General features: G+C 42.1%; 1 protein-coding gene across 2 annotated transcripts in view; it reads left to right on the top strand.

The window, feature by feature from the left end:
- chl1b (cell adhesion molecule L1-like b) overlaps positions 1–22,282 on the top strand; it is a 36,742-nt gene extending 14,460 nt beyond the window's left edge. Inside the window, exons 10-28 of one of the 2 annotated variants that reach the window (XM_041034365.1) lie at positions 1,608–1,739; positions 2,647–2,787; positions 3,753–3,864; positions 4,133–4,299; positions 4,380–4,545; positions 4,672–4,796; positions 5,181–5,282; positions 5,609–5,806; positions 6,024–6,094; positions 6,914–7,136; positions 8,356–8,471; positions 8,741–8,945; positions 9,078–9,200; positions 11,914–12,093; positions 13,292–13,321; positions 14,183–14,254; positions 16,854–16,985; positions 17,979–18,051; positions 20,110–22,282. In XM_041034365.1, coding sequence (XP_040890299.1) covers positions 1,608–1,739; positions 2,647–2,787; positions 3,753–3,864; positions 4,133–4,299; positions 4,380–4,545; positions 4,672–4,796; positions 5,181–5,282; positions 5,609–5,806; positions 6,024–6,094; positions 6,914–7,136; positions 8,356–8,471; positions 8,741–8,945; positions 9,078–9,200; positions 11,914–12,093; positions 13,292–13,321; positions 14,183–14,254; positions 16,854–16,985; positions 17,979–18,051; positions 20,110–20,314 — 2,573 coding nt within the window. In that variant the 3' untranslated portion in view covers positions 20,315–22,282. The remainder of the gene's footprint in view (positions 1–1,607; positions 1,740–2,646; positions 2,788–3,752; positions 3,865–4,132; positions 4,300–4,379; positions 4,546–4,671; positions 4,797–5,180; positions 5,283–5,608; positions 5,807–6,023; positions 6,095–6,913; positions 7,137–8,355; positions 8,472–8,740; positions 8,946–9,077; positions 9,201–11,913; positions 12,094–13,291; positions 13,322–14,182; positions 14,255–16,853; positions 16,986–17,978; positions 18,052–20,109) is intronic. The other variant, XM_041034367.1, reaches the window with a different exon arrangement.
- The last annotated feature ends 3,958 nt before the right edge of the window (positions 22,283–26,240 follow it).

The following is a 26,240-nucleotide window of genomic DNA, read 5'->3' as shown; positions in this document are numbered from 1 at the left end:
ACAAACTAATACAGAAACAATGCATGATAGAAACTTAAACACATTGCCTATAATGTGCCAACAATGATTCTGGTGAGACAGTAGGCAGGTGATGTGCTTCTTGTGCCTCCTTGTGTCTGTCATGGGAAGGCCTGCATATATACACTGCTCAAAAAAATGAAAGGAGCACTTTTTAATCAGAGTATAGCATCAAGTCAGTTAAACTTGTGGGATATTGATCTGGTCAGTTAAGGAGCAGAGGGGGTTGTTAATCAGTCTCAGCTGCTTTGGTGTTAATGAAATTAACAACAGGTGCACTAAAGGGGCAGCAAAGAGACAACCCCCAAAACAGGAATGGGTTTACAGGTGGAGGCCACTGACCTCCTCATCTTTTCTAACTGTTTTTCACTAGCTTTGCATTTGGCTAGGGTCAGTGTCACTGCTGGTAGCATGACGCAATACCTGGACCCTACAGAGGCTGCACAGGCAGTCCAACTCCTCCAGGATGGCACATCAATACCTGCCATTGCCAGAAGGTTTGCTGTGTCTCCAGCACAGTCTCAAGAGCATTGAGTAGACTCCAGGACACAGGCAGTGACTCTAGGAGAGCTGGACAGGGCCGTAGAAGGTTCTTAGCCCATCAGCAGGACCAGTATCTGCTCCTTTGTGCAAGTAGGAACAGGATGAGCACTGCCAGAGCCCTACAGAATGACCTCCAGCAGGCCACTGGTGTGAGTGTCTCTGACCAAACAATCAGGAACAGACTTCATGAAGGTAGCTTGAGGGCCCAGCGTCCTCTAGTGTGCTTGCCGCCCGGCACCATGGAGCTCGATTGGCATTTGCCATAGAACACCAGAATTGGCAGGTTCGCCACTGCTGCCCTATGCTTTTCACAGATGAGAGCAGGTTCGCCTTAACCACATGTGACAGATGTGAAAGGGTCTGGAGAAGCCGTGGAGAACATTATGCTGCCTGTAACATCGTTCGGCATGACCGGTCTGGTGGTGGGTCAGTGATGGTCTGGGGAGGCATATCCATGGAGGGACGCACAGACCTCTACAGGCTAGACAGCTGCACCCTGACTGCCATTAGGTATCAGGATGAAATCCTTGGACCCATTATCATCCAGAGATGATCTGGTCCAAATCTGGGAGGAAATACCCCAGGACACCATCCGTCATCTCATTAGGAGCATGCATACAAGCACATGGGGGCCATATAAACTGCTGAGTGCCATTCTGAGTTGCTGCAATGAAATTTCAGTAAAATAGACCAGCCTGCCGCATCATTTTTTCACTTTGATTTTCGGGGTGTCTTTGAATTCAGCCCTCTGTAGGTTGATCATTTTCATTTGCATCAATAATGTGGTATCATTTTGTTCCTAACACATTACCCAGTCCATATCAGTATAGATATCTGGCTTATATATCTGGATATCTGGATTTTTTTCCCCTTGAGATCTGATGTGTTTTAGGAGTGTTCCTTTAATTATTTTGAGCAGTGTATATTAAATCACACGTGTTGCGCAGCTGTTCCTGTGATCGTGTCGTCTCTCTGTACATGCTTAGTGTCTCTCTGAAACTGACACTCATCATTTTGATAACATCGTGCTGATTGTGTGTTCCTAGAGCCTCCAGAGTGGGTGTTTGAGCCTGAGAGTCAGCTGAGCATGATCGGCTCAGATGTGTCCATCAGCTGCTCCGCCAGAGGGACTCCTCAGCCCACTATAACATGGAGGGTGAACGGTGTACCTCTGCAGGGTCAGTCCCACAAACTCACTTTACCATTTACAATGATGATATAGATTGATGTAGTTCTAGTCCTAATAACAGGACAATTTTGAGGTCACAGGAAGTGTTGAAGTGTTAATGTTGATGTTTCGCTTTTCTTTCTTGTATTACATAAGATACAACATGGGGAAGTAGTGTTAAAGGAAAGTTGTGGCTAGGAAAGTTTTTGAAGCCACAAATGCTAAATAAACACTTGATAAATTAATGCCATCCAATGAGACACAAACATTGTATCTAAGGAAAAAGGAAACGGATCAAAACAATGCCGCTCATCACAATAACTGTTCAGGTTTTATATCATACAGTAGGAGGGTAGAGGCCAAAATCTGGAAAACACATTGATAGTACAGTTGGTTTTTTCCTTTATTTGCTGTGCATCCTACATGCCACTGAAGAATCATTTAAAAATGTGTATTTTAAGAAAGTCCTGGCTCATGGGATTAGGGCAGTGGTTCCCAGTAACTGGGTCGGGACCCCCAAACATGACCGCAAGACAGTTGTGAAGGGTTGAAAAATAATAATAATAAGGGGAGAGGACAGGACGTTGAGGAGTGTGGTGAAGAGATGGGGTTTTAGCCTGAAAATGGGTAGAAACTCCACTGTCTGCTGCCCAGTTAGCTCAGTCGATAGTGCATGAGACTCAGTCTCTCGGGGTTGTGGGTTTGAGCCCCACTCTGGGCGGCACCACCTCCCATGGGCCCACCACCTGTGGGAAGGTGCCATGGGACTTCGGTGCATTGCAGACTTAAGGACTTAAGTCCAGTTACCTGTTGAGATTTTATTACCTGTATTTAATATAGATGTTAAATGTGTGTTGCAGCATGAATGTTGTCTTTAGAGCTGGTGTTTTATCAACTGTGTCTCTGGTTGAATACAGAAACCCCAGCAGCCAGCAGGAAGGTGTCTGATGGCACCATAGTTTTGCATAACGCCAAAGCATCTGACAGTGCAGTCTATCAGTGTGAGGCCTCTAACAGACATGGAAGCCTTCTGTCCAATGCAAACATCATGATTATGAGTAAGTACATAAGCTTTTAGTCCTGTGAGCCACAGTTTTCATCAGTTCTGTTTCACTGTTATGTTTATGTTATTTGTGCCAAGTACGTGAAAACACAATCGAAAGATTTGCCACGAAAAGTGTTTGTTTCACAGTGTGTATGAGTAAGTGCGGTGAGTCACTGGGAGTCTGCTGACTGATGCGTCAAGCTAGAGAGCTGCCGCCGATGCTGGCATATGCCCATAAAGCAGTGAGGAGCCCAGGGAAGGAGGGCTGTCTACAAGCTGCACTCCTTCATTCAGACTAGCAGCTCTCCCTGTGGAGCAACGCGCACTGTTCCCTGACATTTATATGCTAACAAGTTTCCCCTCAATTCCATACTGATTTCAGAGCCATAAGACAAACATGTGCTGCTTTACAAGTGCAGATAAAAAAAACAAAAAGACACAATGTTGCTTTCCATCGCGCTGCAGAGTTTGTTCTTGGTGACACAGGAGTTAATAAAGCTGGACAGCCTCTGAATGCTAAGTCCCAGCTGCTGCCTTTGTAAACAATTAGGGGAGACAGACCATTTTAATGGGAGGCTTTGGCCACAACTGATAAGGTGCACATGCTCGGCTAACTCATTATTCCATTGTTTTCTTCTTTGATTTCATTTTCACGTTTACACATTTCTGACAACCTGACAGCTGAATAATTTTTCTTACACAAAGGAGCCTACAATTAACGCACAATAAAGGCAACGGTGTTGTCACCTGGTTTAACCCACGATTATCTGACTCATTCCATTATCTGGCTTTAAAACTGCTAAACTGCAAACTTGATCGCGCTCAATGTTGCTTTCGCCTCCTAAAATCCCTGAAAGTACTGCACTCACGGGCCACACCTTGTTCCATCAGCGGTGGAAAATTCACATTAGTGCATCCACCACTGCTTACCCTAACAAATCTGGAGTGATGAGTACATTGTGCTGCTGGTCTTTGCAGATCTGCCCCCCATGATTTTGACCAAAGACGGGGAGGATTACTCCGCTGTAGAGGGGAAAGGAGTGATGATGCACTGCAAGGTCTTCAGCTCTCCTCCTTCCACTGTCACCTGGTAAGTGTACATTTTTTCCCTGTCTCCTACACACCAGCAGAGAGCAGTAGATCTCAACTGCTCAATGCAGCTATACTCCTGTACACAGTTTCTATATCAGTGCCCAGCTGTTTCTTTAAAAACATGCCACTCAACTCTCAAGTTTTGTTTTGTTTTTGCTGCCATAGTGTAGTGTTTCGACTACTGCTGTGTTCATATTTAATTTGACCTGACAGAACTTTGAGACCTCAGTGGGTGTGGGTTTTTTTGTTTTCTGAATGTTTTTCAGGAGCAAAGACGACTCCTCTGAATCTGTGAAGGGGCTAAGATTTACCGTTCACGAAAACGGATCGCTGGAGATCCACAGCACAGAGAAAGATGACATGGGACAGTACACATGTTTAGCTAAAAACACAGAAGGATCGTCTGCCCTCGACGCCATGCTCTATGTGAAAGGTAAACAGTTTTACAGGTAACAGTGTTTGCAGTGACTCACAGTCCTTGAGATGTAACTAATACAGGTTTGCCTATGGAAGATCCCACTAGAATAACCGTGGCCCCGGAGGACCAGCAGATCTTAATAGGTACCACGGCCCAGCTCTCATGCCTGGCAGAGTACGACAAGTCCTTCAGCAACGACTTTGAGCTCCTGTGGGAAAAAGATGATATGGAGATAACCCTCAACTACACTGAGAATTCAAGGTAGGATGCTAGATTTTTTTTTTCCTGTTTTTCTTATACAGCATTGCAGACTTCATCCCAGCTGGAAAGTCATTTTACTTTTCAGTTTCATCAGTCAATATGGCGTCTCCATCTTTCTGTCAACAGATACTTAGTGGAGGATGGTATTCTTCAGATTATCAATGTAAGCCACGGAGACCAGGGTGTGTACACATGTGTGGCAAGAACTCCAGTGGACCGAGACTCGGCCTCAGCGCTGCTCATGGTGTTAGGTGAGCTAACATATGAACAATATTTCTGCTCCGGAGCCAGAGGATCAGAGACCCCTGGTGCCACATTAATGTATGACACATTTGTTCATGGATCAATATGTCAGGAAGCCAAAGCGGAGCATGAACATGCAGACCACAGCTTTATTACTGCAGTGCATGAACGTGCAGTGTCTGACAATCACCCTTACGAGATGCTGTTGACATCTTAAAGTCTAAAAGAAATGGTGGAACGCCATGCAGCGATGCAGCCTGTTCCACATCCTCGAACTCTCGGGATGATTTGATTGAACATTTTCTCCCTCTGCCTTTCTTTTTTTTTTTTATTGCCACACAGATTGATGTGTCTGTGATTTTCCAAAGCCATGTTGTTGTGATGGTTTTCAGATGTCCCTGATGCACCTGAGAACTTGGTACTGTCTGAACACAAGAGCAGAAGTGTGAAACTGAAATGGATCCCTGGAGACGATCACAACAGCTCAACCACAGGTAAACAGAGCGTCTGTGTGTGTGTCAGTGTCAGTACATATAGTGCATATTGAATGAGTGCATCTTGCAGTGAATGGTATTAATGTGATATACACATTTTAGGCATCACTTTGCAGGTAAATAGATTTGTTTGATGCCATCTTGTACAGTGTGAATCCATTATTGATTCATCCAAGCATGAATTATGATTAGTCTCCCTGAGGAATATACAAGCCCAGAGCAGGGTTTGAGGAGCTTTCTGCACAGCTGGTGGTTAGATAAGCAATCCTTTGGCAAGAACCATAGCAGTGAGGGACCACTCTGATTGTCTTTCTACCTGTCAACAGAGTTTATAATCAGCTACGAGGAAAGCCAGTGGGAGCCAGGAAACTGGAAGGAGCTGCTCCGAGTACCTGGGAACCACAACTCAGCCGTCCTGAAACTGCACGGTCACGTCGACTATCGCTTCCGCGTGTCTGGAGTTAACGCTGTGGGGAGGGGTCCTCCCAGTGAGCCCACAGAGAGATACAAGACCCCCCCAGCAGGTTTGACGCTTCCTCCTTTCATTGTTTATTACGCTTTTTTGATAAGGTCCTCCAGGCCACTCGAGCTGCCAACACTGCTGCTCTGTGAACTTTAAAACACTAAGACCTGCTACATAATTGATTCCACTCTTGTTGAAAATCTGCTCTCTTGTGTGCCTATTTCACTGGAGATTTCTTCCACTATGCCGACAAAATCTATATTCCTTCTTTTCTACAGCCCCCGACAAGAACCCTGAAAATATCAAAATTGAAGGTCATTTGCCACATGAAATGGATATCAACTGGGAGGTAAGGAATAGAGTTTGGTCTTTCATTATCCTCTTACTGCAAATTCTGTAATGGTGGCTACCTTTACATAGCGAATTATTCACATCGACTACAGTTTTTGGAACTCAAAGAATTTCTCTAGGAGAACAGATTAAGTTTTATCAATGTTTCATAGGTAATTACGAATAGGAATTTAAGAAATAGAAATGGCTCACGTTTGATATTTCATTCTGTGGTTCAGATCTTTAGAAAAGCCATTTCCTGGGATCACTGTGAAAGAGTTTCCATTGAAATCTGCTCCTTTTCTTTGATTAGAAAGAGAAAGGAAGGCTATGAAAAGGAAAATTTTCTTTTAATGCGTACAGTAATATATTCAGCTTTATTGTAGAAAGATGAATCTCTCCTTCACTTATTATCTGGTTGCCCTATCATGGTAACGTGGACCCCGAATCCTGGATTCATGAGCTCTCCCACTGCTAATGACTTGCTTTTGTGAAAAATGGCATCTCATTCTATTTCTCACACTCTGACTTCTGTGAGGAGATAAATCTTTTCATCTACCGTGATATACGAAGCCCTATATCAAAGAAAAGCCTCACTGCAAGACCAGGTCAATTGTTCCATTGTTTTATTAGATAGTGGGATAAAACACTGCCAGTGTTCCAAGCACAGCTCACTGGGCTAGCTTGTCATTTTAATCCCATAGAGGCAGTGACACTGAGCGGTGAAATACAAGAAGCGTCTTATGCAACTGTGAAAGTCTGTATGAAACCCTTCACACCATTGTTCTTCCTTTTTTTTTTTTTTTAATTTTTGCTTTCTTTTTCTCCCATCCTTCAGCCCTTGTTACCCATTGAACACAACGGTCCTGGTCTAGAGTATAAGGTGAGTTACAGAAGACAGGACTTGGGAGAGGGCTGGAAGGAACACATGGTGAAGAGACACTCGTTTGTGGTGAAGAACACTCCCACCTTTGTTCCCTACGAGATCAAGATCCAAGCCAAGAACCATCAGGGCTGGGGCCCCGAGCCCAAGATGGTGACTGGCTACTCAGGAGAGGACTGTGAGTATTTGACAGAATTTTATTTAAAGCTGCGCTAGTTCATAATTTTTACATTAACAATGGATTAAATGACTATGAGTAATGAGAAAGGGGTCACTGAAAAGAAATATCATCCAACTCTGTAGTCCCTCCCTCATCTCTTTTAACACATTGTTTTGGTTATGCTGTCCTCAGTTCTAAAGAACATTTCACAGTCCTGTATGCTTTTCCTCTTAGCCCCCAAAAAACTATAATATCAGTTACTGCAGCTTCAAAAATATAATGTTGCTCTTCAGACATATATTAAAAGGTATTTGACAAAAGGTGCTCGAAAAGATGCCTGTAAAACCTGTAAACAGAAATATTATAGATTTTCTCTTAATTAAATTCTGGTGAGAAAACCTGAAAGCTGAATTTTCTTGTTGCTGTTTTCAGTGGAAAGAGATTGCAGATAGTCCTGGTGGATATAAGTGATTATACGTCTGGAGTTTACTGACATAAACTTAAAGGGTTTCTGGATAGCAGAAGATAGAATTGCACAAGCTTCCCACTCTCTGCCTGTTTTCATTTGGAGATGACAAAGTGCAAAGTAGCCAGTGTTGCTTTAGGATATGTGATTTTATGGACAACAACGTGGTTTCATTAAAATATTTTCCTCCCTCTCTGCTTAACTCAGGCATTTTCAGCTGCAGCATTCAGGTGGACTTTGTGAAATGATTTATTTATAGGCTTTGTAATGTTTCAGACTTGGAGTTGGTCTTAGACTTTCAGTTTCAAGGTTGTCTGCTCTAGCAGGTACACTGTCTCAAGCCACACAGTCTTTACACAGGCTTACTGTATTTCCTGTGTTTAGCTTTCTTCTGGACTTGCCCCCAGGAGGTCACCTCAGGTCATGACACGTCTCACTGTTGTGTCCTTGCTCAAATGTGGTGTTAGAAAGTCATCACCCCCTTTAGTTCAATGGTTTTATCACTTACAGTAGTTATTTTACTGTAGACAGAGTCCTTTAATGATTAATTATTGATTGATCAGTCCCCAATAGGTGTTCCTGCAAATAGATAATCTGTAGCTGTATCTAGTCATTTAGTATTTTTAATATTTTTTGGTCTTTTATTCATTTGTTCACATGTTCTGAGTTATTTTCAGGATCATTGTTGGGAGTCTTCACTTCTCACTGCTCTGTTTTTCCTTGACTTACTTTCAGCTTAGTGTGGACTCTAACGCGCGTTTGCCTTTGCAGTTCCCTCTGCTGCGCCTGATGATGTAGCTGTGGAGGTGATGAACAGCTCAGTGGTCAAGGTTAGCTGGACGCGTGTACACAAGGACAAGCTACATGGACATCTGGGAGGCTACAGGGTAATACCTCAAAAACAGACCTTTGCTTTTAGACACAGTTTAAAAGGAATGGCCCTGACCTTGCTCCAAACGTTTGCTTCTCTCACCCCTCTCTGTCTCATTTACTTGGCCAGCCCCATGTTTTCCTGCTTGCGCCACCAGAAAAAAAAAGCAAAACAAAAGAAAAACACAAAACAATAACTTCAGCATCCTCTCACACATACGCACCAAGCACAAAGTTTGATCTCGCTGCTGAGGATGGCTCTGTGTGTCTCTCTCTCCTGATGTAGATAAACTGGTGGCGTCTGCGCAGTCTGGTGAACTCAAAGAAAAGCCATGGAGACAAACACACGCTGACGTTCCCCGGGGACCGAAACCACGCCACAATACCGGGTCTAACTCCCTTCTCTGAGTACAGCCTCATTGTCATGACCTTCAACGGGCGGGGCAATGGCCCCGGCAGCCATCCCGTCAACTTCAAAACCCCAGAGGGAGGTAGGATTGTGGAAAAACAGCATGAAGTGTATTGATTCACAACTACTGAAGGGAAAATCTAATAATAGCCAAGGAAACTGGGTTGGAGAATTCAACTGCTTACTGTGTGTATTACCTTCTTTGCCCCCACAGTCCCTGAGAAAAATCCTGTTTTCAGGGTCACAGATGTACAGAAGCACACTGTCTCTCTGGTCTGGGCCCCACCATTGGAGCCTAATGGGATTCTCACCGGGTACCTCCTCGAATATCAGCTCAGTACGTATCCCTACGCCTCATGCTTCTACTTAACTAACTCAGATATAATGGTGATGCCCCCGTCTTGCCACAAAGAGATATTGTTTTTCTCTTGTGGTTAATAGTGTTTACATCCCTCTGTTTCTTTCCAGCTTGTACCCTCGTAAGAAAAACGAAACTGCGTAGACAAAAACACGTAGGCTGTGTATTTCAATCTGGCAACTCTGACTGCATATTATAGACCTCAATAGCCTCTGTGTTTAAATGCACAGCCTTTGTCTCCATATGATATTGTACAATTTTGATACAGAGTGTGTGCAATACTCCTGGAGTATCAGTAAAAGAAAGGAGGTTTATCTTAGGCTCGCGGGTGATTGTCTAACCCGTGATCCTCAGCACGGAAGGGAAAATCGTTGTGCTGCTCTAATAGGGCCCGGGTCATGGTGAGGTCAGAGTGTGTGTATAGGAAACATGTCAGGGCGATGTCTGCCGGCCTGCGTGTTACAATCATGGCTCAGCTAGTGCTGACCGAGGCCACTGTGTCACAGTCTGTTAAGGTCCAGTCTCCATGACCCCATACTGTCCGCAGGGGACATCTTCACTATAGCTCACAGTCCCAGGGGATGCGATCACTGAACACATCCCACATGTGCGCACACTCTGCCGTCCTTAAACAAAAGTCATAACAGAGCTAATGACTAACTTCCAAAAACGTCTTAGTGCCGCATTTCTCGGCTAATTGAGTTTGATTTGGCGACTGCACAAGAGGGCCAAGTGTCATACAGTATTTCAGGAGAGGACGTTTTCATTGTGCCACAGCAATAAAGCTGATGGACTCTTTGAAGTGTGACTTTTTTTTTTTTTTTGAAGTCCTCTTGAAGGAAGTCATGTGTGAAATGTTGAGGAGTATTAGTGTATCATCAGTGACACAAGTGGAATCTCGAGCTGCAGCGCAGCTGTTTGAGGGCTACGCCCATCTTCACAGCAGCCTTTAATAGCTTCACATTTCACAGGCTTCACTTTTGTAGCATTGTTTAACACACTGAGCGTGCGGCAGTACCAGGCTGTTTAAACAGCTTTAACTAAACGGCTGTGACACATAAGAGCAACCTTTAGGTCATTGCGTGGTCGTCATCGAAAAAGATCAGTAATTTGTAGCGATAATATTAGCAGTTCACTGAAATCATACAGCCATTTTTGTCAGTATTCTTTTCTAAATCTAAAACTAAGTAAATTTATGAATGTAAACGCTGAATGTATCCTAAAGCTCCCCTCACCATCGAGTGGGCAGCGGGGCCACACTGCCGTATAGAGCTGCTAACCCTCGCCAAAGCCTGGAGCAGAAAAGGCCAGTGCGCACTAAACAACTACTAGACCGTGTTACAAAAGTGAAAATATTTCTCCTATTTGATTGGAGCACCTTACTCTCATACGCATACGCACCTATATTTGTGCTGTGTGGCATACAGTAGCAGATACAGCTTGAGCACTGAAGAATTTATGTGAGGATTCTTCCGTTTTATTTGCCATTGTATATTTATGCATATTGATCTTTCTGAACACTTAAGACCTTTTTACTGTATATTAGAGTAACTGTAGAGGAACTTACCACGGGTGAACCAAGTTTGCCCTGCAAGGATTTGAAACATGTACACAAGTGGGAGTTCAGTATGACCTTGGCTTCATTTCATTATGTTTCTCTTCCCATTTGGCCTAAACTCACACTAGCTGTTGGGTCATTCTCAGATTTCAGTGTTGTTGGTCTGTTTCTCACTGCACAAGGCCAACCATATTTGGCCCAGCAGGCTTAAGAATATTTGGAAATGTTGTTGTCTGAAGTCAGTGGCAAAGCCAAAGTCTGCAGCCTTCAGCCAGTTCACTCTATAAGATCATGTGCACCAGCTGTCAGGCCTGAGTGTTTCTGGACGAGTGAGAGAGTATGCATCCACAGGGTAGAAACACGGTGTCTGTGGCCTCTTCTCTGTACCAGCCTTGATTGCATAATTTACCAAAAATGGATCGTTTTCATCCATAGAAACAAAACAAAAAATTGTAATGTCTGATAACAGTGGGTAGTGTCAAGGCAAAAAGAAAAGTGGACCAATATATTATTGTCATTGTTTGCTCTCAGAGAGACGTAGCACCTCTTTTACAGCAAAGGTCACCTCAGCACCTGCTGTGTTTGTTTTTGTTACAAAGAACATAAATGCCACCTCCTACCTGCCGGCCTTCTTTACGTAGTGAAAAATGAGATCCCATCACAGTGTAGACAGACAGAGTGCAGACGACAACACAAAGAAAATCTCGATGTAAATGTGCAGGACCTAATCTGTTTGTTTGCAAATAACATAAAGTCAGAAAGCAAATAACTTCTTTTTTTTTTTTTTTGGCATTTTGTCTTTTGCCAGAAAAGCAAATATGTAAGTCCAACAATAGAAATTGATGTTTAAAGCTGAATGACTTTTAAGTCCTGTCAAATCATAATATCATAAACAATAAATCAGAAGCTTATCAGAGCTATCAACTGTTTCACATGTCCAGAGGGTGTGGTACATCAAAAATTTTAGACTACTTTTTTCATGATCAAGTGAGGAAGGTAATCAAGAAGAAATAGATTACCTCTGAGTGAACACTAGAAAAAGAGAGCAGGATCAACTGATAGTTTAATAAAGTCATTTACTAACTAAAACTGTAATCTAAATCATTCATATTGTTTTGTGATTTTGACATCTAGTCAACGACACAGAGGAGGTGGGGCCACTGCAGACGATAGACATCAGCAACCCTGAGACCACCAAGTGGATCCTGCGCGACCTGGAGCCCTTAAGCAAATACAAGTTCTACCTGCGGTCCTGCACCACGGTGGGCTGCGGGCCTGTTGTCAGCGAGGAGTGCACCACCACCCTAGAAACAAGTGAGTGATGGAGGGTCCAGAAAGCAATTGACTGGGTGGTGTGTGTCTGGATAGGCTTGTGCTTGCGTGAACGGGCGGGTGAGCGTGTCGCTTTGCCGGGGAAGACAATGAGAACACAGACGAGCTTTGAGGTGTAGAATTGGCTCGTCAGAATTCAGGCTAAGCGAACTAGGTGACAAAGCCATTTCTGTCTTTCAAAATAGCATTGAACTAGTAGAATATGATGTATGCCTGGGCAGCCAAGCTTTTCATATCTCCATGTAAGTAATTTTTGTGGATAAACAATTTCATATGGGTGTACTGGAGGTTTTCATTTGTCACTGTCATGAGAGAGCAAGTGCTTATTGATTGGACGGAGAGCGTGAGCTATGAAACAATCAGCTAAGAAAGAAAATTGCTTTTAGCAGGAGGGAAACTGAAGGTTCTGATACTGCATTGTGTAATCATGAAAGAGTTTGTGGGTAAGTAATCATAATGAGCCGGCTTGTAGCATGTAATCATTTCTTTTCAATTATATATCATTTGTTGAGGACTGCTGGCCGTACTTCAGCTGGCTCAGACTCAGGCTCAGATTGTAGATTGTAGATTATAGACACTGGGTATGAATGATTGGATGGGAAATGAAACAGGAAACTGTACGTGGATTCACCTGAGTGTCAGTAAAATGGACTGCGGCCACAGATACTGTCAGCATAAATAATTGGGTGCCACCCCGAAGAAATTTAGTTTGTCATTCAAGTTGTGTTAATCAAAAACAAAATACTCAACTTTTTGAAATGCGCTGCAGGTGTTCAATATGCAAGCGATTACTTTGTGCTGTAGAAAAATCACAGAAAGAAACTTAATTGGCTCTTAGGGTTTGTTTGTTTGTATGCTGAAAAGCCAACATATAAAGAGACAGACTCATTTTTATGTATAGAATTACAATTTTGTAGAGTTGTTACCTGTGTGTGTGTCTGTATGTGGAAGGCTCTTAAGAAGAAGTTTTTTGTGGTAACTCTATCAACTAACTCTACTATTACCATCACTCTCACGCCACTAAAAAGCACACTGCTTTCAGCATTACCTTTGATCACACAGTGTGTATTGTAAATGTGTGTGAATCTGTAAACGTCTGCTTAGCAATGCAATGCTTGTCCCCTGTCTGTTTCTGTCTGTCATTTATTTATTTATTTATTTATTTATTTATTTTTTCCAGCTTCCACTTTGGCTTCCACTGTCGGCCTCAGTATGTAGATCTCTATTTATGTAGAAACTGTGTCGTGTCATACCTGCACATATAATCTCAACCGCTCTGAAAATACTCATTAATTCTTCCCATTAATTCTACACGTTTAGAAATTTGCATGTTGGTATGACACGTTTAATAGTCATGATAATGTTCTAAGTAGTCAGTGCATGGTTAGATTTAGAAATGTGGACAGGTGTGGATGCTGTAACCCTGAATAAATCATGGGGTTTTGAACACACATTTTATTTTTTTCCTGTACGGAATTAAAAAGTGCTAAACACTGTGCTCCTCTGCAGATAATTGACCTTGTCTTCTGTTTGCCCTTGCCATCAGCAGAGAGCACTCTGATGCCTCCTTTCATTAGAAAAATGTCAACTTCTTAGATAAAGTTTGTGGCTTCCTCTCTAATAGCAATGGTAATGAGTAACCTAATTATAAATTCATATTAATCTTGGCTCATTAGTGACTGTAAACGAATATTGACTTTTATCCTAGCAACAGCAGACTCAGTGCAACATGTCTACCTCAAGCTGAGGAAATAAATGATGCTTTAAGAGCCAAACCCAGGGAGAAGATCAGACACACCACACATCCATCCTTCTTCCTTTTAATGATGCAAAAAAAGAAAAGAAAGTCGCTGTTAAAAGGCAAGATCAAGACAAATTAAATATCCCAACATCTCACCTTGTGTATAAACAAATTTAATTTAATTATTTTTTTTTTAGATTATATTTCACTGTAGACATGTAGTTACTAATCCTAGAGTTTAGCTGGAAATAGCATTTGTTCTAACAGTAGAGTATAGCGCCCCGGGGCTCTATCCCAATTGATAACCACAAGGTCTGTCTTTCTTTTCAGGCAAGTCAGCTTCCCCCTCACCTCCAAGCACTCCAAAGTCCCCTGTGACCAAACCCACTCGTTCCACCATAGGTAGAGCTGCTGCACATTCTGACACACCGAGCATCAAACCACAGAGACAAACAAAAGCTGTGAAATAAATAAAATAAAACAGAAACCAAATACATGTTTATGTTTCATCGAAAGATTTTTGCAGTGATGTGATAACCCCTGAACTCCCTGGTTGCTGTCTCAAAAATAAATTTATATCACAAAAAAAAACAAAGATCCAAAATACCACTATACTGTGCAGGCTAATTAGTTATTTTCTTTGATGTTTTAAGTGGTTTCCGGTAGCAACAAGAGCTGGGATGTAAAGTAACAGCTCTATTGTATTGTTTGTCATGAGACAAGTACATGCTAATGGAAAAGGTGGTTTTAATTTCTCTGCTATACCACAGGGAAATCTAGGATTCTAGATCTATATCCTGATCCGACAGTGTAGCTGTAGAGTGCAGTCACTTGAATGGGACAAATATGTCTCATTGTCAGTGATTGATTTGTTGGGCCCCAGTCACCCTGTACATGGCAGCGTATTGACCTAACAGTCACCTGACATTTCCATGTAATCTTCAAGTGGGTAAACAGCAACACAGCTCTGGGACAAGAAAGCGTCCAGGGCCGATTCTCAGCTGAGGAGAAGACAGTGAGGAGAAATGTCCTCCTGGGCCGAGCCGGGGAGGTGTGAGATCATACTGGGAGGGTGATATTTACAGGACACTGAGATAAGTGGATAAGTGGAAGCTGTTGAAAGCTCCTATATCAGAATGTTTTCTGGCCTCTCCCTCTAAAAAAGCCTCCTGACTTTGAAGGGGCGTCTTCCAGGGCATCAGCTCCCCGCTGGGTGAGCAGCTGCTTTCTGCAGCGTTTAATAGCAAGCTGAGGAGTGTGGTGACAAAACACGGCAGCCAGCCTCCAGATATTTTTAGTTCAGGGGCCTATGTCAGTTGAAGTTATCGTGCCGTTCCAATAATTGGAATTACCATAGTTGCAGACTAATCCATCAACATTAGTCAGAGAGTGTCATTTGCAGTGGTTGGGATGGGCAGTGCAGACGCAGATGTCCTTGTGTGCCGAATTATCACCTGAGCAAATAATGCACCTGAGCGGGAGACACAGCAGAAGATTTGCATGTTTGCCATGGGGAAATGAAGTGGATTGACTAGCTTAGACAGCTGCTGTCAAATCATACTTTTCCCATACTAATGACGCACATCATTCACTACATCACTACGTAGATTTATTTTTCTTCTGTTCAGTATCAGAAGGCTACATTACACATCTGAGTCAGATGAAACTTTAAATTGCTTTCAAAGCAAATAATTAATAAATAAAAAAAACAAAAAACTATAGCTATTCACTGAGGACACTGAGTTCCTCTGCGTTGTTTCTGGGAATTAAATAATGCATTGTAGAATTGCAGAAACAATTCTGATAATTGATTAATTATTTATTCATCTTCTAATAATTAGATATTTCTCAAGCAAGATTTCATTTCCATTTCCACATCGACATTACTCTTGTCGTGTGCTGTTGAGACTCACCCGATGTCCCGCTCTGTCAGATGTAATTGATGCACCCTCACAATAGTGTTAGGGAAACAGAAGAGCACGCTCGACTCTTTCACAGAAGGTGAAGAGCAACATCCTTCATCGCATAATGACAACACTCCTAACCACTCCATGATGGCTTTGACCTGCTTTGTCCTTTAATAATTCTTCCTCAGTGTTTCGCTCCTTTTTCTCACCTTCTCTCATTTCTCCGTCAGTCCTGTTGAATGTTAGCTCAGCTGTGAGTGACGGCTTTGCAAATATCAGCTGGATATGTGGAGGAGAGCACACAGAGTTTTATGTTGCGTAATATGTACAACCAGAAGCTCATGTGACCTTTTTTCCCTGTTAGTTTCTGGATGTTGTTAGACTGAGTGAAGTAGATTCTGTAGGTGAAACACGTAGTGACGTTCGCTGTGTTGCGTCTGAAATAGTCCTTCCTGTCTTTTCATTCATATCTACGCTAGATTACACTAATTTAGTATCCTCATGAGCACTAACCCACCCTGATCATTCACCCTCTGCACAGGTGAGGGTCACTGGAAGATTACAGAGGCCTTTAACTCCTCTAAGACTTTCCGCATCACTGACGGGCTTGAACCTGGGACTGAGTACACTGTGAGCCTTATCCCTAACAGCTGGGTTGAGAATTCTAGTCTATTTGAAGACATTATCACGACCGTGTCCACAGGTGAGGAGGGAGACCATAACGGCTCAAATTAAAACCAAAAAAAAAAGAAAGGGAGCAGAGCTAATTGACCTCTCACTGAACAGAGTGCAGGTGCAGCAGTGCGTCCTTGAGCAGTGATTCAAGCCGCGGCGTGTGGTCCTTTGCGGTGTCACTAGGATTTAAGACGCACAGAGTAGCTGAGAGGAATTGCATTTGTACAGCGTTCCTTGCTTGATTAATTAGACAAGCAGGATTAGCTGTTTAATATTAATATTGGAGCGTTTCCATCAGCAACGCGCCCTACCACCTCCTGCCTTTGCATCAGATAGGCTTTGTCGATGTAAACATTCAATCAAGTGTCCTGATGAAAAGGCCAAGGCGTGTCAAAGTCACTGAGTATTGTTCTCCTCAGGTCTGGCCAGCATCCACGGAGGAATATCCACCCAGGGCTGGTTTATCGGCCTGATGTGTGCCATCGCTCTCCTCACACTCATTGTGTTGATCGCTTGCTTTGTCAACAGAAATAAAGGAGGGAAGTATTCCGGTAGGTGCTCACTCACAAGCACACACACACACACACACATGTCGGCTTGCTTGAATACTAATTGCTGCTCGGAGCATCATTATATTTCCATTTCTCTGTTTGTTGCTATGAGAGAAATTATCAAACATCCTTGAAGCCATTACAGGAATATGTAAGCTGATATGTTTTTCCTTCTCAGGCCTCAAAATTATTTTAATGCAAATTTACACATAAAATAGGCTGGTGTATTGATAGGAAAATGAGCATTTCTACTGTATGCCCGGCATTTGAATGTTGCATTATTTAGACACGCAGCTTTTTCCAGCAACAATCTAAACAAAGTGCAGCGCGCAGCGAGACAAAATGCAAATGGTGCACATGGGGCGGCTTTGCGGGGAGCAATGACATAAGCTGTGTGGTATCTCGGTGTTATTCCTCCTGTTGGGGACATGAGAGTCCTTATCAGCTTTATTATTCACAGCTAATGGCCATCAGGCTGTCGTCTGGGCAGCGATCGCTTCACTCGTCAGCAGAAAAAGAGCGAGACGCAGCTCCGTCCTTTGTTTTCTCATTAAGTTCTCATTATCACCCATAGCTCCAACAACCTTTTCTTTCATTCGCCTGAGCCATTTTTGTTTTTGTCTTTTTTCCTGTTACACCACATATAGGACTATGCATTTTAATTCATACAGTATTTACCATTTTTATCATGAATGTAACTTTTCTATAAAAATGGCTTTTATAAAATATTTTACACAACATAAAGCTAAAGTTTTGTTATAGAATTAGATTTATAATTTAAAAAGTTTTATAAACTAATGCACATTTCAATTAAAATTTTGCAATCTTTTCTATGGCTTGCATTGATCTTTCATCTAGTGAATAAGTGCAGAGAATAAGGGACCGAGAATCTAACTCATTCAAACAAAGTTACCAGTCAGGGGACACAGTGATCTTCATTGGCAGCCCTCTCCTGAGGAAATCACTGCTATCTTCTCTTCATTTTGTGAGCAGTAAAAGAAAAAGAAGACCTTCACCCAGACGTGGAGTCCCAGGGCATGAATGACGACACATTTTGTGAGTACAGGTAAGCGTATCCCTCAGAGCACTATTTCACCACCTCACTGCAATTCACGCGCAACAAGGTATGAATTTCTCTTCCTCTTGTGGTTGTTTCCGTCTTCTTCTCTTCAGTAATTCTCTCTGCATTTTCTCCTCTCGCTGAAAAGACAACCCAGCATGCATGAGGTTCACGTGGAGCCTCGCACTTCTTCTGTACAAGACATTTGATGGACTGAGTAACTGAAGTGTATGTGATAAACAGCAATAGCATCCCTGAGCTGTTTCCACATCAGTGTTGTTGGAGTGTTAGCTTCCCTTTATAGGACATTGTGATCGTAGATACGGTGTTGTGTTGGTGTTAGATGTGACAGACGTGGCATCATCATCGTCATACAGGGAGTCGCAGCGTCGCTCAGATGCTGCCATTTGCTCTTCTTATGGAGCTAAAGTCAGGCTGCCCAGCACACAGCGGGAGTCTGAAACCAATCAGTGTAATTGAAAGCAGCTCATCTCCAGGGCAGTAATATCTGGGCACGTTTCATTAATCCTTTAGTGGTCCAATTCATAACAGTCTACTGCAGTACGAGACCCAGTGTAATTCCCCAATCAGTGGGATCCGCAGTGCTGATGTGATGAAGTCAGAAACGGCTCAGTGTGACAGGATATATAGTTTGTCCTGTTGACTCTAGGCGCTGGTTGCACCAGCTATTCTTTAATTTGTCACTACGTTTGTGTGTAAAGGACTTCCTGGTTTGTAGCAACTGCTAGGTACCTCCAAACTCCTGATTCACTAAATTGGGTCACAACATTGCACATAACATGTGTAATGACATTAAATTTTCTTAGCTAGCAAGTCAATTTAGGACCACCAGCTGTAAAATATAACACCTTTTATAGGGCAGACAATATATATAAACTTAAAGGAACATTTTGGGAAACATGCTTCTTTGGGTTCTTGCACAGAGTTAGATGGGAAGATCGACACCATGCTCATATCTGTCCTTTCATTGTAAGGCTACAGCAAACAGCTGGATAGCTTAGCATAGTACAGAGACTGAAAACAAGATGTAACAGCCACTGTTTCTTGGTTGGAGTCTGCACTGCCGACTCGACCTCACAGAGATGACAAGACTCCAGGAAGTCACTGCTCCCAGGGAAGAAATAGTCTGGCACACAACCACCTTTAGAACCCCAACATGTAAGCATGCTGTAATCTGTTAATTAGTGAGTTTTAGAGGTGCCAGCCAGGCTGGTTGTTTCACACGGTTTTCAGTCTTTATGATAAGCTAAGCTAACTTGGTGTCCGTCCTCCTCCATGAGTATGATATTAGTCTTCTAATATTAGTCTTCTAATTCTAATTCTTGGCAAGAATTCAAATGTTGAACTGTTCCTTTAAATGACAATCATTTACAAGTGTATGACTGTTTTATTTATATATGCTCTATGGAGAAGTATGTGTGCTCTGACTTAAAGAGAACTTACATGGGTTCAGCAGTGCCCTCACACAACCTCCAGTGTCTGAGCGAACACCCTTACAGTTTCTTACACCATTCATTTAGCTGTCTTTTGTAGTTTAAGTCAATATTAAACAATATTTTAAACAGCATTTTATTATATGTCAGGTCAGATGTGTCAACCATAGTGAGTATTCCCTACTCTTCAACTTGTGTTAGCTTTGTCAGCAAAGGCTGTACTGTCACCAGGATTTGAGAAAGTTAGTAACTTATGAACCTAATCAAATAAAAGTTCCAGCTGTTTATTAGTCTCACAGTTAAATTGCATTACAGGACCACAGAATGTGCAGCTTCAACATCAGCACCAGTCTACTGTCCCTTTCAGTGCTTTGTTTCTCATCCAGTCATCACTTTGTCAGATGCATTGATGCACGTATATTAATATTGTCTCAACATGTGCACCTGTGTGATTATTTCCCATTGGTCAGCCAGAGGTAATGCCAATCACACAGGCTCATCGTAGAGGCAATGATATCTCAAGCCTGCACCCCCGTCCTCTCCAATAAGCCATAGAGTGAAGCCATGGGTGAAATGAGGTGACTCTAAATCCACCGTGCCTCTCTTGCAGTGACAACGACGAGAAGCCACTGAAGGGAAGCCAACACTCACTGAGCAGAGAGATCAAAGCTGGGGACAGCGGGGACAGTCTGGTGGACTACGGCGACGAGGACGCTCAGTTCAACGAGGACGGCTCTTTCATCGGCGAGTACGCGGGGCGAAAGGAGAAGAGGGTGTCCGCTGAGATCAAAACCACCGTTCAGACCCCGGCATGAGGAGCGGAACCGCCAGCCCTCCTCCCCTGGACACCATTTTCATTAAACCTGCTGGGAGGAACAAGTGAAAGAGGAAACAGACATTATCCATACCGAGCACACGTTTTGTGTCAAATGTAATGCGTCATTGCCAACTGCACACTGCCATTCTCATTTTATGAAGCTCTGTTTTGTCAAGTTGCAACACAATGACCATTACTAAATACTGTGTATATATAGTGTATATTCTATGTGCGGAGTGTCCTTTTTTTTTTTTTTTTTTTATAATTATTATTACACAAAACATTTAGAGGGCTTGGATTTTCTTTTATCTCTTTCCATTACTTCAGCTGCAGTGCTGTTTGTACAGACGTTAGGAAAATTTCACTCCCCATTGCGCATCATTACATGCAGCTTTGCCTCTGATGTCATGTTGTAGCAGACCACAGATGAGTGGGGATATCAAGCTGATATTTTTCAATTGGAGCAAATATTACTGACCTTTTATATTTGAAATGGATTCATTAAATATGATGTAAGATGTGTATAAAGGTTGCTTATTAACTTATTTTTTCCAGTGGTTTTATACCTGACAAAATAACAAGGAAATTTACATATCATTTCATACCATAAATATCCTACCATAAATATCCTTGAAGCATAAATCTCCCTGTGATGTTAGAAGAAAGTATAATTTAGTTGTTATGCCTTGTTTATGAACATTTAGATCCATTGAACATGTGCTTACTGCTGTACCACATTTGGAAGAGATTTTTAAAACTGTAATCCATTACAGGTCACGGACAAGTACAATTACAATTTATTCCAATTTATAGATCATTTTTTTTATAGTACTACAGCTGCCAATAGCTGGTGTTTCAAATAATGACACAAATGAAGTTTCTCTCAAATTTAATCCCTAAAAAAGATTTTAGTTTTACAAGTAGCCACATGAGCTTTATAGGAGTAGTTTTGGGAACACGTAATAGCTTGTTTGTTTAATCTGGATAAAAACCAAAGTATAAAAAACAACACCGCGGGGCTAAGAAATAGCCCCTGCAAAACAGAATTGTTGTTTTTTTATACTCTGGTTTTTATACAGGTTGAACAAATAACATGTTAATCAGTGAGCTTTAGAGGTGCTAGGAGGTGGATTTTGATATATCTGGACAGAACTGTTTCCAGCTAAGCTAACGGGCTACTAGCTGCTGCTTCATAATAAGCATACAGAGACCTGAGAGTGGTATCAATGTACCCATGGCAAGAAAGAGCAAGAATTCAAACTAACCCTTTAAAGGGGATCAAAGGGAATACTCCAGTGATTTAGTAGTGCCCTTCCAAAATGTTGAAGGACTTGTGCAGAGACTTTCTTCCAAAAAAGAGTGGTCAAAATTGTAGCAGCAGAAGCCAAAATATCCTGCTTTTAGTCCCCAGCATGGGTCAGACTTCCAAAAACGGGATCCTACATTACCCATAATGCATTCTGATAGCATCTTTCACCAGAAACGTCTGGTTCTTTCAAACTCCAGACCCCCAGTCTATACAGCAGACTTTCTGTTAATAATGGTCTGGTCTCCAAATTTAAGTTGCGATAACCCAGGTGACAACACTAAGGCATCATCAGGGTCGTACTCTGCATGATCCATAAACTGATTTTAATGTGTGAAGTTGGTGGAGTGCCCCTTTAAGGAGGAAGCGCGTCGTACCTGTAATGGATTATAGACTTTTATATAATCAGATTACTGTGATCTGGTTGCATATTTGACATCCACCAACCCTGCTTATACAATGTTGTGTAGACAGTGTTCGATCAGTCTTAACAAGCCTTACTCTGTTACTGCCATTCAAAACACAGTTCTTATGTTGTCCAGCATTAACATTAGCACCATGATCGGAGCAATCGCAGTGTTTTGTATAAATTCAGCCATTGCATGGTAAGAATGTTAATTGGTGTTTTTTGATGTCATTAAATTGCTTTACTTTCCTACATCCTGGTTATGGTCTGACTGCCTGTTTGGTCACAGCCATCACTGATACCTACAGTACTATATGTAGTGCCCCCACAGAGGAATACATGACCGACTAAACCTCTGCCTTTACCTCCAGTCAGCAGTCAAATATGAGTGGAGAGAAAGCGTCTTTATTCACTCTGAGTAAAACGGAGATGTTTGATAAACTGTTCCCATTTGCAGCATGACTTTAACAAATGTCGCGTCAGGGTCAAGTCTCTGTCTGAGTTGAGCATCTTGTTTGATTACTTTGGCTGCAGTAGAGAATCATAAGAAATCAAAGGAGTGGGCTCAGGCAGACTCTGGATCAAGCAGCGAGAGCTGTAATCATGTCTGATGGTTGGTAGTAGGGAGTGGAGAGTGTCACTGTGAGGGTCCTCACTGTGTGGGTCACATCTGCCTCAAATACTCTCTCATCACTCAGCCAGGTTTGCTTCAGTTGCTGCAGTTAGAGGCTTCAGCTCTCACATATATGACCTTCAGGTGTTGAAAGTGGATCGCCTGATAGCCAAGCTGGAGGTCCTCAGCTCTTTGACAACAGTGCGAACAGCTGGATGTGCTTCTGTGCCTGCAATCAGTGTCAGGGAAACTACTTACAGAAAGTAATTCTGCAACATGACAGTCACTCCTCTCTGAGAAGCTGAACTACATCACAGCCAGAGATTTTTTTTCAAGCCTGTCTTGCAGCAACACAACACTTACAAGCCCATATGTTCATTAAAAGAGTATTGGATTGTTGTAATAATTCATTCTGTCCGTACTGGCTATCAAGTGGTCACTTCTAGCACAACTCGAGGTGGGAAAAAAAAATCCACAGTCCTCAACCTTTGAAAAAATGCTCTGCTAAAGCTAATATGAGGCTTGAGTCTGAATTAACCACATGAAGCTGCTATTAGAAAAGTGAGCAATGAGCCATTCCACATTCAGATGGGCATGCAAGTACTGTGTTCAGACAGCATGAAGTGAAGTCCAGGAAGGTGACTTCTGAATTCAGACAGAAGCTGACGTGAACACTCCCACTGATGCGATCACACACAGCTAATGTGTAGCTGGTACACTGGCTGTTTGAGCCAAATGTGTTGAGCAGATAAGAGCAGAATATTCCCTTTCTATCTGAATGTTCTGACACGGACACTTGCAAGTAACATCAGCTTCGTTTTACATGCAGTGAATTATTCAGCCAACTAGAAACTGCAATTTCAAAGGGGGGGGGGGGGGTCGGTGCTGCACTAAGTGGCTAGCATGTTAGCATTTTTGGATGTAGTTCTGTAAAAGTACAGCATCAGGTTCAGGTTCAACACCAAAAAAAAAAAACAAAACAAAACAGTAGATGTGATGTTTTCTCAGTGGAACTCAGTTCAACTCCGAAACACAGCTCAGGTTCACAGACAGCACACGTCACAGGCACAGTCACAGCTGCACGTTGTGAATGTTTGCAGACAGCACAACCTGTCGAGGACTGTGGAAAACTGAACTACATGAGCTTTTATGAACAGGAGCAGGGAGGGAATGTTGAAGCTAGAGCTCAGGTATTCAGCATTCATCGCCCCATAAGCATCCTGTTAAAAGGTGACACTTAACTGTTGGTTGCTGGATAGAAAATGTTGCCGTGGCTACTTTGGATTCACATCAGTTACAGTACAACAGATTCTAACAGTGACAAGTTTTCACAGAGGAGGAAAAAACAAAATAACAACAGAAAGTTTCAGAGTCACTCCTGCAGCATAGTTCACTTCTCTACCGTCCATGTGTAGACACAGCATGTTCCAAACACTCATATATTCAACTATACATTGCTTGTTTTTATAGCATTAACTGACTGACTTCTCTCTTGTGAATGAGCTGTACTATATAAATTAAGTTTACCTTTGTTTGTCAGCAGTTAACACCTTTAAAACCTCTCAGCCCCTGAGGGGGCTGTTTTCTGAATCCTTTGGTTTGTTTTATGAACTCTTTTATCGACATTTGAAGCTTTTGGGCTCTGGTTTAGTTTAAGTTCTGTTAGTAGTTCCTGCTTTATTGTGAAGTCTTGTCCCTGGTATATCTGGTCTTGTTCTACTTCCTGTCTTTGTCTGGTTTCCCTCCTTTTGTGATTGTCTGCCCCGCCCTAATTGCTTTCACCTGGTGCCCATTACCTTGTGTATATAAGTCTCGTCATTCCTATGTTCTTGTCAGTTTGTCTGTGTCTGAGTCTACCTGTGTCTTTCTCTGTGTTTGTTCCCTGTGTTCTTTCCTGTACCTGTGCCTTGTGTTTTCCCCCTCATGGACTTCTATGTTTCCAGCCTTTTTCCCCTCCTTCACAGATGATTTTTACTTGTTTAAGTTTTGTTCTCTGGCCCTGACTCTTCTAGTGATTTTGATTTAAAAGACTTTTAGTTTACTCATCGCTTGTCCTGGGGTTTCTCCGTTTGGGTCCTCTCTTCCCTCGTGTTCCTGGCTGTCTGGTGTTGACACAGCCCTATGAGACCAGGAGTGTGAGTGTTAGGAAAAAGATTACTTTTTTTTTATTTACTTAGTTTTGTTTTATGTGGCCTTTTTTTTTCACCTGCATGCTTTTACCTGTGCTTGTATGTAGTGACCTTGTTAATACAAGCACTTGAGCATCTCTAATATCATAAAATTATTATTATTAAAGCACACTTAAAATACACCTCCAACATGTTCCAGTATCCTGATGCCTGTTTCTGGATATATTTAAATATTTTATTTATGCAAGCAATGAGCCAGTAGTTACGCTTATGCCGCTTTTAGCGATGTGGATACATGCACACAGAAGACGCAGCTCTAAATAAATGAAATAAAGCTGTTCTAAGCTGAGCCACGCAGAGTCGAGCAGGTCTCTACCATCCTCACTTTGCTTCAGCATTAGCAGGAGTTAATAATCCGTGTGTTTACAAAAGAAAAAAAAAAAGTAACAGCCTCTGTGCAATAATGAGACTTTGATGCTCATAACATCCCCTGCCCTTATTATCATAGCATTTAGCTTTATGTGTGTGCCGTCCCAGTAGATATGAAAGACTCTGCTATTATACTGGGGCTGCACATGTCACACCATGTGTTTTATTCCTGCTTTAAAATTCTGACTGCAGACATGATGTTGCACATTTATAATGACTTTATGCCTTAGTCAATAAAATATTTGAAAAAAATATATATAAATATAAAAGATAGTAAGAATGCCCAAAATAAAGGGATGTGTATTTGTAGAACTAAATGTTTACAGGGGGACTTTGAGGTGGGGATTTTTTTCACCATCTGCTCCACATCATTTGCTCCTAAATAATCAGTTTGTACATAATCCTGGTTTTTGGTGTTTGCTGTCCATATGAGAATGCACAATGAATAAATGCCTGTGAAGGTAGTTTATTATACACAGCAGTTTTATTGGAAAAAATGTCCACGAGAGACACAACACTCTTTTTTGGCTATGTCTAATCGAAGAACTATTCATTTTTAACTTTGTGTCAGCAATAGCTCCAACCGTAAAAAACCAACACTAAGCTTTTTCTTTTGGGGGGGGGGATTTTAATCAATCCTGAATTCTACCAGTCAACATTCCAGCAGTACCAAGCTACAACATCACTGGGAGTGGAGTCCTTCACTGAGAGTGAAAATAAGAAGATAGATATCAGTCTCATGAATCTCACCACTCTACACGGAGCTGGAATCGGGCGAAGTTATCTTAGCTCGACTTAGCTCAAAGTCTTGACACGTGGGGAAACAGCGAGCCTGGGTCTGTCCAAGGGTAAAAAAATATATATATATGCCAACAAACACTTCTAAAACTCATTCAGTAAAGTTTCATTTGTACACAGACAAAAGTGTAGAAAGGCAATTTATGGTTCCAGGTGAAGCTCAGGTAGCTATTTCTTGGCAAACAACTGTGTCCATTCGCCCAGGACAGAGCCGCTGCACAGCTCTGTCTAAATATGATCAGT

Source organism: Toxotes jaculatrix, chromosome 3 (assembly GCF_017976425.1).
Source record: "Toxotes jaculatrix isolate fToxJac2 chromosome 3, fToxJac2.pri, whole genome shotgun sequence".
NCBI classification, from domain to species: Eukaryota; Metazoa; Chordata; class Actinopteri; family Toxotidae; genus Toxotes; species Toxotes jaculatrix.
Note: the sequence above shows the minus strand (reverse complement) of the source record. Positions and strands in the feature narration are given on the sequence as shown.